Raw genomic sequence first — 11,385 nt, 5'->3', positions numbered from 1 at the left:
ATTCCTCCACGTCGACTCTCTTACTGTCTTACATCAAGGAAGTAAAGTGTACTCTGTATGTTAAAAACTCGATCACCCAACCTGATCGATCCGATCCGACCCGATTCGATTTTTAGGTAACCGATTTAGATTTTGACTTTTTAATGTTCTTTATAAATGAAAGTAGAATTATTTTTTATTACTTCAATTGAGTAACATGTGGAATATCATATTTCAATAAAAATTGTGATGTTAATGAGTATTTCATATCTGTTTAATGTTTTATATATGTACGCGTCTTTTCTTTAATTTTCTAAGTTTAAAGTATATTATACTTCCTCCGTTTTCTTTTACTTGCAACACTTCCCTAAAAAGGAAATGTCACAATACTTGCAACACACTGAGTTAAGCATAATATAAGGACTTAACATTTGACATTTTTCACCGTTAAGGACCTATGACTTTTTTTTTTCACCTTTAAGGACTTAACATTAACTTTCCGGTGATAATTTAAAACAACTAACCCAAGGTGAGTTAATATTTGGTTAAATATTTTTTTTTCTCACTTATTATTTTATTATCTCCAATAAAAAGTATTTTGGCGCAAACTTCTTCCCTGTTCTAGAGTTTGGCTACGGGATTGACGAAGGCGATTCTGGGTAAATTCACGGAATTTCAACCCGATTCTGGGTAAAGTTGCAAGGTACGCCCGCTTTTCATATATTCGTGTATTTATTTTGTGAAAAATGCAAAAAAAAAGTTACTGGGTTTGTTAGGGTTTAGGGTTTTGACAAGAATTTGATCAAGTGATTATTTTTGCTAAATTTGATATTGTTGTTTATGAAATTGTTGGTTATTGTCTAGATGTTGTGATTTGAATTGTCTGTGTATGACGACTTGGAAGGGATTGACGAACCCAGACCCTAATCTATGTTAGCAGTAAACTTGTGAAAAACAGGGGTAGTGTGTAGGGTGTTTGGAATTTGGTATTTTGGCTCAAATAGAACTAAAATAAATAGCAGCAATTGAACAGGGAAAAAACACTTAAGAAACAACTTTAATAGAAATATATTATCTAAAATCCAATAATGCTTAATTGCCGCAAACTTCGATTGGGTTAGAGTTTTATTATCTTCTGTTGAATGTATGCTACTGGTCTACTACTATTGGCTATCACTATTTAGGGCTTGTTATGATAGCAATCTACAAAGATATACATGCATTTGAATCATTTTGGATAATTTTTATGCAAGGGAAGTTTGTATGTAATTGATGTATCCCTCAATTGGGTTAGAGTAGTAATGATTAACGGATAATTAGTTGTCAATGGTTGACATTGTGATTAGGATGTTGTTAGACAATGTCATAACAATGACAATGCTTTTACAGTGGTCTGAACTTGAAATTATTAATGCAATGAATAATCTTTTTAATTTTGCTCATTTTTGTTTGATATTTGGTCAATATTTTGTGTTGTTGTGTAGAAAATATGGAAGTCCAACCTTGTATTGTGCTGCATCATGGGGGCAAGTGGGAATACAATCCTAATCTTTGTTACAATGGTGGTCAAGTAAAATTAATCAATGATATTCCACTTGATTTTAATGCCACCTACTTTAAATCATTGATTGATTCACTAGGCTATGATAATGTGATAAAGCTCCATTATTGTGACCCTTTGAAGAATCTTCAAACAGGAGTGAGATTCTTGGCATATGAAGACTGTACTTTTGCTGTGTTCAATAGTCTTCTAAGTGAGTTCAAGATAATTGATGTGTTTACTGAGCATGATGATGAAGGGCATAGGGTCTGTGGTAATGCTACACCTGGTTTTAGGGCTGGTGGGACTAAAAATCAAACCCATACACCTGTACAACCATTTTTAACCACAAAACCAGTGCACACAGAACACCAACCTGTTGACTATATTGAACCTGAAACTGAGACAACCAATTTATTCAATTTTGGGGATGATATTGATTATGATGAGGAGGGTAGTGACGAGGAGGATGTAGAGGTGATAGATGCTAGAGAGAGACTTAAAGAAGCAAGTAAGGTTGAGCTCGAGTTTCTGAATGAGCTAGATTCTTTGAATAGAGTTGCTGGTAGATTAGGAGACCGTAAGAGTCAAGATGCTGACCATGTTGATGATGGTGATGCTTCATCAGAGTATGAATCTTTGTCATACTCTGATGATGATGATGATGATGAGTGTGGTTTTCTGTTGCCACAACCCGATAAGAAAAAGAAAAGAGTCAGCAAACAAACTAGCCACTTACCCTTTACAACACACTCAGAAACAGAGTCCCCTTTCTATTTAGGACAGAAGTTCAAGGATGTTGTGGAATTGAGAGAAGCTATTACCACTTACTCTGTAAGCATAGGAAGGGATATAGAGTATATAAAAAATGACAAAACAAGGATAGGGGCAAAATGCAAGGCAAGGGAAAGGGGATGTCCTTGGTACTTATGGGCATCAATGAGTGGCAATGGGACATTAAGTGTGAAGACTCATATCCCGCAACACAACTGTGGGAGAGTGGCAAGAGTGAAAAGAATAAGGGCTACATGGATTGCTAGTAAATACCATGGTAAGTTCAAAATTAATCCATACTTGAAGTGTCAAGAAATTGTCGATACTATATGGTCTGAGTGGGGAATCAAGATTTCACTTTGGATGGCTTTGAAAGCAAGAAGAATGGCTCAGAGGTTGATATAGGTGAATATAAAGAACAGTACTTACTCCTTCACAGATATGCTCAAGAAATTCTTCGGTCTAATCCTGATAACACAGTGAAGTTCAAGTTGAATAACAATGTTTTTGAAAGAGTCTACATCTGTTTTTCTGCTTTGAAAAAGGGGTTCCTAGCTGGTTGTAGGCCCTTTTTTGGATTAGATGGCTGTTTTTTAAAAGGTCCTTATGGGGGGCAACTTCTTGTTGCTGTTGGCAGAGATGGGAACAACCAAATGTTCCCAATTGCATGGGCTTGTGTTGAAATTGAAAATACAGAGACATGGACATGGTTTTTGTGTTTACTTGCTGATGACTTAGGTACAGCTGATGGTGCTGGTTATACCATTATGAGTGACCAACAAAAAGGGTTGCTCAAGGCTGTTGGTGACATATGGCCTAGTGCAGACACAAGAGTTTGTGCTCGACATGTCTATTGCAATTTTAGGCAGAAATTTGGAGGTAGTTTGCAGTACAGGAGAGGGTTTTGGAAAGTGGCTAAAAGCACAACACAGAATGATTTTACTAAAAACATGCAGCTCTTCTCCTTAATGTCAGTCAAAGCAGGTGAAGACTTGATGAAGAGAAATTATAAGAAGTGGGTGAGGGCTTTTTTGACTTCAACATCACAGTGTGAGAACATTGATAATAACATGAATGAAGTTTTCAATGCTTACATACTTTCTAGCAGACACAAGCCCATCATAACCATGCTGGAAGATATTAGAGAAAGCCTAATGGAGAGGCTTCACAAGAAAAGGGACTTCATTGGTAACAAGGACATTCAAATCTGTCCTAGAATAAAAAAGAAATTAGAGAAGTCAAAGATAGATGCAAGAGGTTGGGTTGCATTTTGGGATGGCCATTTCACATATGGGGTTAGGTAAGGGGCAACACAAACTAGATATGTTGTCAGCCTACTAGACAAAACTTGTAGTTGCAATGCATGGCAGCTAAGTGGAGTGCCATGTAATCATGCTGTTGCAGCAATTTGGAAAGCTGTTGAACACCCGGAACATTATGTATCAACTTGGTTCACTAAAGAGAAATACTTAAAGGCTTATGAGTTTCCACTTGAGCCTTTAAATGGACCCCAAGAGTGGCCCGAGTCCCCTTATGCTCCAATACAAGCCCCGATGGTCAAGAAACTCCAAAATAGGCCAACTACAAAGAGAAAGCCATCTTTGGGTGAGGTAGAAGGCTGCAAGCAGTCAAAGAAGGGGGAGTTACATAAATGCAATAACTGTGGAGAAGCTGGGCATAACAAAAGAAAATGCCCGTTGCCATTGATAGATATTCCCGTGCCTCGGTCATCAAAGCCACCTAAAACATCACAGGTGGGTGACTCTACTGAATCAGGGCAACATCAGGCCCCAAAGAAGTTGAAGCACACACCAACAACTAAAGGAAAGGGGAAAGAGAAAGGAAACATTGTGCCAGACATCAACAGTCAAGTAAATCTCCCTATACACAACAGAGGTGTGGGAGTTTACACTTATCCTAATGGTTTCAGCAGGCAGGCAGTGGTAAGTATACACTTACTCATATTTTTATTTAACAAATTTGCTCATGTGCACTTGTTTATACATACTAACATAATATATTATTTCAAAAATGTAGTACATCAACCAAAATCAAGCACTATCAACTCCTCAGTCAAATCTGACAGATTTAACAATAGATTAATGAGGTATGTTTCATTCAATTCATTCACTTCAATTGTCGTTATAAACAACATTTAACAATAGATTTAATTTTTTTTTTTCTTCAGGTTACTCATGATGGAAGAAGAAGCTATCTTTTATACTGATAAGTTGGTGTAACGGCTATTTTTTGGAATTCTCAGCAAACCTCTTATTTTGACAGTTGGAATATTTTGTGAATACTTGGAATTTTTATTTATTTATTTTTTTTTTTTTTAAAAAAAGTTGGAATAATTTTTATATTTTGATAGTTGGAATGTTTGAAATGTATTAAATGCTTTGAGGACTTAACTTTTGTATTAGAAGGACTTAACTTTTTATTTAGAAGGACTTAACTTTTTGGCCGGAGCTCAGGTGGGTTAACTTGCCGGAAAATTGACCACAGGTCCTTAAAGGTGAAAAAATAAGTGTCAGGTCCTTAAAGGTGAAAAATGTCAAATGTTAAGTCCTTCCTTTATGCTTAACTCGCAACACACTATAAAAGGAAAGTTACTTCAGGAAAAAGCTATAAGGAAAGTTACTTCAGGAAAAAGCTATAGTATATCCCCTATTTAAAGCACATGGCCCGCTAAATTACACTCCTACCGACCACTCATCCTATTTTAAAGTTTATTATATCATGTAAACCCCACCTTTCTTAATTACCGCGCTAAAAGGTGTGTTGCATCTAAAAGAAATCGGAGGAAGTACATCTTTGTCAAAAAAAAAAAAAAAAAGAGTATATTATACATCAACCATCTCTAAGAAGTGAAAATTATCGGCTATTTTAAGTGAATACAAGTGTTAAGAAAATATAATCAAAGGGACGTGACAAACCACTGTCCTTAAAGTATTATTTGCCCCCACTAAATTAATCAATATACATTCAATGAACGTTTTTTATGAAAAATAAAAGAGAAGAGAAGAAAAGAAGTAGTTTGGAAAAAGTAATCATGTTTATTTATAGGGGTGTTCCACTTTTTTCAAACCGCAGCACGAAATGCGGTATGATGCGGTGCGATTTGCAGTTTGGCCACATATTTTTAAAAATTATAATTTTTTTTTTAAAAAAAGACCTTATATATTTTTTTGTGATTATTTATATAAAATTTAATATTAAACTATTTTAAAAAATTTAGTTAGCTAATAGTAAAAAATTAAGTCATAATTTTAAACTATTTTATATACTTTTTAACAGAAATAGTATAAAATAGTATAAAACCGTTATAAAATACTTTAAACTATTTTATAACGGTTTGCGATGCGGTTTGGTCTAAAATGTTTTGGAACAGCACCAAAACGCTTTTCGTAAACCACATCGCAATTTCCAAACCACAAACCGCACCAAACCGCAAAATTGCGCTTAGGTTTGCTGTTTGGTGCGGTCCAGACTGCACTCTGAACAACTCTATTTATTTATAGAGAAACTAATTAGATAAGAAGATACACTTATCTTATTTTTAATCTTTTCTTCTTAATCCTCACCATTATCATAATCTTTTATTAACCTATACTAAAAGCGACTCCATCCATAACACTTGTCATTACCTTATCTACTATTTTCGCTTTTTGTTTTTTTTCAAAATCTATAAGTCAATATTTACACCTTATGATTTTTTTTTTTTCAATCTGACAGTCATATTCTATATATACTCAAATAAAATATTTGGGTATCTTTTATATACTTTTATTTAGTATTTTGTAATATATTATTGTAAAAAATATTTAACAACCGTGTAATATTATTGTAAAAAATATATAACAACCATGCATTGCACGGGATTTAACCTAATTAACTTATTAATTACGAATTTATTAAAAATAATTAAATAAATAAGTAACACAAACATTATAAATCAACACAAACTTCTCTAATCTTTCTATGTGGGATTGCTCCCTAGTGAAACATTACAACAAGTACTTCACTCCTAGCTTAGGAGTAGAGATCAATGACTTGTTAAAAATGACATGTAATTTTCTTCATAAAAACCATTATGCTAATGCATTAGAAAGGACTCTGGAAATCTTTTTAATAAGTTAAACCTACATTATTCGAGGCAAAAGCTTCAATAATTATAATCTCAAAATTGTAAACAATTGAACATGTATATGTATTAGGATTCGATAGCACTTAATTTCTCTCCATCTACTGATGAATATTATTGGATAGGAAGTTAGGAACTCCTTTACATTTTTGTTGAGCTGATGCATTACATCAACAAGAGTTTCCCTTCTCTGATTCTCATCATGGGTGAAGCTGCTATCAGTATATGATCGCCCTTAACTTCCACATCAAACACGTTAATGAAGAAAGATCATCCTTTTTAAACACTCTTTAAGGTTGAAGCTTCAGTAATGTCAGAAACTCAGAATCATAAAATGCTCGAAGTTTTCTTGAAGATACCAACAAATACAACAATCCAGTATCTCACATCATCATCCCTCTCTTCTATTTAATCCACTTCGAGCCTGACACCATATACATTCACTTCGAGCATTGGCTTAATCCATTTAGTTTGTCAAGAAGCAACGGCGAGAACATCGGCATTAAAGAGGCTGCCCCAGGCAATCAGCCTGATTGACGAAATAATGTCAATCAGTCGCTTTAGTGGGCCCCACTTGTCAAACAAATCAATTTTATATTCTTCTTTACGTTTGATGATCTGGCAAAGGTTGACGGTCGGTTTATGGACGTTAGGACAGGCGTTACTAACGTCATATACAAATTTCTTAAGAAAATAAAAAATGGAAAAATTTATTCTAGATCTTCATCTGCATATTTGTGTATTCGTTGTGCCCATTGGAGGTGATGACAGAGCGCGCACCGGAGAAGATGCGGAGTCGAAGTTTGTGGTGGTGGCGAGGATTTTCTGTTGATCGAAGGTGGTGGTTGTGGTGGTGGAAGAGGCCATTTTAGATCTGTTTTTTTTTTTTTTTGGTTTTTTTTAAAAATTTATTTAAAAGGCAAAAATAGATCGCACACCACCACAAACTTCGTCTTTTCAATATTTGTGTATTCGTTGTACCCGTTTTAGCGAGAGTATCTAGATCGCGTTAGTTAAACTCTTGACGCCATTGCTTTGCTATGTGCCCAGGTAAACATTGCAGGAAATAGATATTTGCTTTCTTGAACCATTTGGTCTGACATAATAATTCTTCAATATCAAAACACTACAACACAATATTAATCCTATCAATAATTTCCAATCCTAAACAAGTAGCAGGTACCAATAAGCAAATTGGAAGAAAACACCTTCACTCTTATTATTTTTGCCGTGCTTTTCTATTCCTCTCAATCCACCGCTTCCACTGTCCCAAAACTCAATCGAATCGCATTCCATTGCAATTGAAAAAGGTTTATGTAGTATAAATTGCTAAAGCCCTCTAAAACAACTCCAATTCTTTGCGGTTTCAATTAAGGGTTTCGAATTGGGGGAATCCCCTTCAATTCGTCGTACGAATTTATTGTTCGACTGTGACGCGGCAGACGACATTGACTGTTAGTTTGACTAAACCAGACGTTTACCAAGTCATTGCTCCGTCTTTCTTAAATTTGGTTGTGCTGACAAAATTGCCCCCAATAATAACACTGAAAGGCCGAAATTGCCCGCTGATTTGCTGAAGTTGTAAATCAGGCTGATCAACTTGAATTTCCTCGGCATTAAATCATAAGGGAATCCAATAGCTTCTTCCTGTAAAAAGGATTTATTGCCTATGAATGAGAGCTCTTTTTAGAAACAAAACTTAAAACACCATGCATACAAACAAGAGCTTAAAGCAAATAAAGTTTCAAAATGCCACCTCCGATTCTTTTAAATCTACTTAATTTGAATTTTTATGTTTTGACAGTGCGAACTTTAACAACTAATATCTTTAACAATCAATAAGTAAAAATCATAAAAAGTTGACATTTAGAAACTATAAACTGAGACATTTCTAACAACATCCTAGATGATTTTGATTTTCTCAAAAGAATCACGAACATTAGTCATAGTGAGCATGTGAATAGCACAAAAGGCCAAAATGGGTAAATGAAAAGAAAAAAGGGAGGGATTAACACTTGTGAAAAAGGTCCTCCTTCCCACCAACGAACAAGTAATACAAACATACTTCCAACACCTCATCTTATTATGTTTTAGAATGACATCATAGTGAGCTCTCAACAAAATGACAAAAATATGAGAGCGAGAGGGGGTGGTGGGACAAGTCACAACTCACAAGTGTCAGCATGATTAACGAGAGGAAATAAAATAAAGCTATTTATTTGTGTTAGATAACAAACAGCTAGGTAAACAGCCATCTCGGTTCTTATATATAATGAATGGGGTTGACTTCCACTCAGTGTTCCACTCTACATATTATCTATTAAGTCACTAGTATGTAACACTTAAAAGTTAAAACCCATAACAGAGTGCTAAACACTTCTGATAACAGCTGCAGCACGCCAGCACTAAGCATCTTCAGGCAAAATTCAAGCCACCAAAAATATTCAAGTGGTATTCTCATGAACTTCAACTATCCCTAAATCTCTTACACAGGAATTATTTGTGTCTTCCAAAGTAGTCTCCACCACTAACTCCTTCCTCTCTTTTCCTCTTCCCCAAGGACTTAAATGATCCAAAACAGATCTAGCTTATCAATTCTCACCAAGAAAAAAAGAAATACAGAATTACTCCCAAAGAACCAAATTTCTAGCGCCCACAGTGCTTGCTCATACCTATAAAATTCCCATTCCACCCATTTTCAAGTTGAATTAAAAGATTAAATTAAAGGATTGAAAATTAAAAAATGAAGAAAAATAGAAGAGGAAAAAAATTGGCACCCAAAAATGTGTTTTTTAGGTGGATGAGTTTGGAATGAGGATTTAGTGATCTGGGAGATGTTATTAATATTATTATGAGAAGAAATAAGTCCAAAGTTTGCAGCTTACTTATGATTTCCCTTTATGCAGTTGGTTGTTTATTATATATGCAGGGAAGCTATGTTGTAAATGGCCATGATATATTGATATGGTTCCTTCTTCACTACCCTGCCTTTGACGTAAAATTGATAATCTATGTATTCGATAGATGTGATCAGTAACAATATATAATAGCCTACAACGGAGATTTGGATGCTATTCTGCTAAGCTATACAAAAATCTATGATGCGCACGCTAAAAATCCATTTTACAGCAGCCCTAATTCCATTGTATCATTATACCACCAAAACTCTCCACACAAATTTAATAAATGCCTCCAACCCATAACATTCAACAAAAGCATGTTAGATGACATACCAGAAGCCCTGTTTCCTAGAAAAGTATACAACAAAGAGGTCTATAAAACAGCAACTTGCAACGGTGTTTAACATATGGCAGACTGGCTGCATTGTGATGAAATAAAAAAGAGTATTTACACTAAACACTTGACATGGATTTACAGCATTCTTAAATCGTGGAGAAGGGGATGTAGAAGTAGCCCAAGGTAGCTAAATCACCTAGACTTTGAAAGACCATTATCAAGAAAGGGGGCGAATTGGAATGAGCAAATGATGAAAAAAGATGGATCATTTCCCTCATCAATCCCAGCAATTCTAATATGGAATCAATAGCTTCACTCAAGCATAAACCTCATCATCAAAACTGATCTCATTTTCCAATCACTTCACTGATCACACTCTAGGAAACCAGAAATAAAACCACTAAGGACCCAAGTCACCCAACATCACTACTTTATTTCAGTTTTCTGTTTTATGATATGAAAGTTTGTATGACATAGGTTGTACATAAGGAGCTTGAAATTAGTCATACTTACAGTAATCATGTTTCCTTTTTCCAAATTAATACAAATGATTATCTTGTTATGTCCCTTTCTTTTTATCGTATGGTTCCTTACAATTATTCATGCTAGCCGACCCCAAATCATTTTGGGACTAAGGCTTTGTAGTGGTTGTTGCTGTACACTAATCATGTTTATTTATGGATAACGTACTAGCCCTAAATATTCATAACCACCACAGTTTTTGAACATAAATTCCTCATACCCACTTACCCAGAAATCTAAATGCACAAAACAATCAACCAAATCAACACCATCAAACTTCCCACAAAAATCCCACAATTTCAAACATTCTAAATCCACAAAATCATCATCAATTTCAACAAACTATACCAAAATTCAAATCAAAAATCAAACTTTCAACACAATATCAAACAATTGAAACTCCAACTACCAATTACAAAAAAGAGGAAAAACAAATTACCTCACCATGAAATTCATGTTTCCGAAATCTTATCCAACAAAGCCTGAGCAAGATTAGCAAACCCATCAACCTGAGAATACTTCCCAATCAAATCAACCACATTTTCCTTCTCTTTCAAATCAACCAAATCAACTAAATAATACAACCCCGCAATCGCATACTTCACCGTATTCCTCACCGGGCTCGAAAGACACTCAATCAACGCCCCAACACCGCCGCAATCACAAACAATCTTAGCATTTTGTGGGTCAGCGACGGCATTGCAGATCCCACCGACGGCAAACTCAATGAGACGTTCATTAGGCTCAGTTAAGCAGTCGATGAAAAGCTCTAAAACGTTGAGGTCTCGAAGAATGGCGTAGTTGTAAGGATCGTAGGAGAAGTTAGCGAGATTAGCGACGATTTTTTCTTTGGATTCGTTGGAAATGGTGGGGTTTTGGAATTGGGTGATGAGTTGTTGAAGGTGTTGTTGTCTTGGTGTGCCGTATTTGCCTGTTCTCTCTGCTTGCCGTTTATCGTTAGTGAACATTTTTTTGTGATTGTTTGTTTGATATGTTTCGTTCACTTGAGGTTGGTTTTAGTCTTTTAGAGGGGAGGTTTTAGATTTGGGTAAGGGTTGGGATTCGGCCGTTCGGGTTCAATTTTAAGGTTCGTGATTTATATTTAGGGTTTGTTCTGTTCACCAATCAAGAGTCAAGAGCTCACTAATACAGTAAAATTATTAGTAGTTGTACTTGAGTTTTGTAATTT

General features: G+C 35.2%; 1 protein-coding gene across 1 annotated transcript; it reads right to left on the bottom strand.

The window, feature by feature from the left end:
• Positions 1 to 7,579: 7,579 nt before the first annotated feature.
• On the bottom strand, positions 7,580 to 11,171 carry LOC145599138 (uncharacterized). Its single transcript, XM_081655548.1, has 2 exons — positions 10,636 to 11,171; positions 7,580 to 8,084 (listed from the first exon to the last, which is right to left on the bottom strand). Exon 1 carries the CDS (start codon positions 11,162 to 11,164, stop codon positions 10,649 to 10,651), a length of 516 nt encoding a protein of 171 aa, XP_081511674.1. The 5' UTR covers positions 11,165 to 11,171; the 3' UTR covers positions 7,580 to 8,084; positions 10,636 to 10,648.
• Between the last annotated feature and the right edge of the window lie 214 nt (positions 11,172 to 11,385).

The sequence above is a fragment of the Chenopodium album genome, chromosome 20 (genome assembly GCF_948465745.1).
Source record: "Chenopodium album chromosome 20, dcCheAlbu1.1, whole genome shotgun sequence".
NCBI lineage: Eukaryota > Viridiplantae > Streptophyta > Magnoliopsida > Caryophyllales > Amaranthaceae > Chenopodium > Chenopodium album.
Note: the sequence above shows the minus strand (reverse complement) of the source record. Positions and strands in the feature narration are given on the sequence as shown.

Bases quoted from the DNA above. Each gene is read 5' to 3' on its own strand.
- LOC145599138 (XM_081655548.1), bottom strand. From the start codon at position 11,164: ATGTTCACTAACGATAAACGGCAAGCAGAGAGAACAGGCAAATACGGC.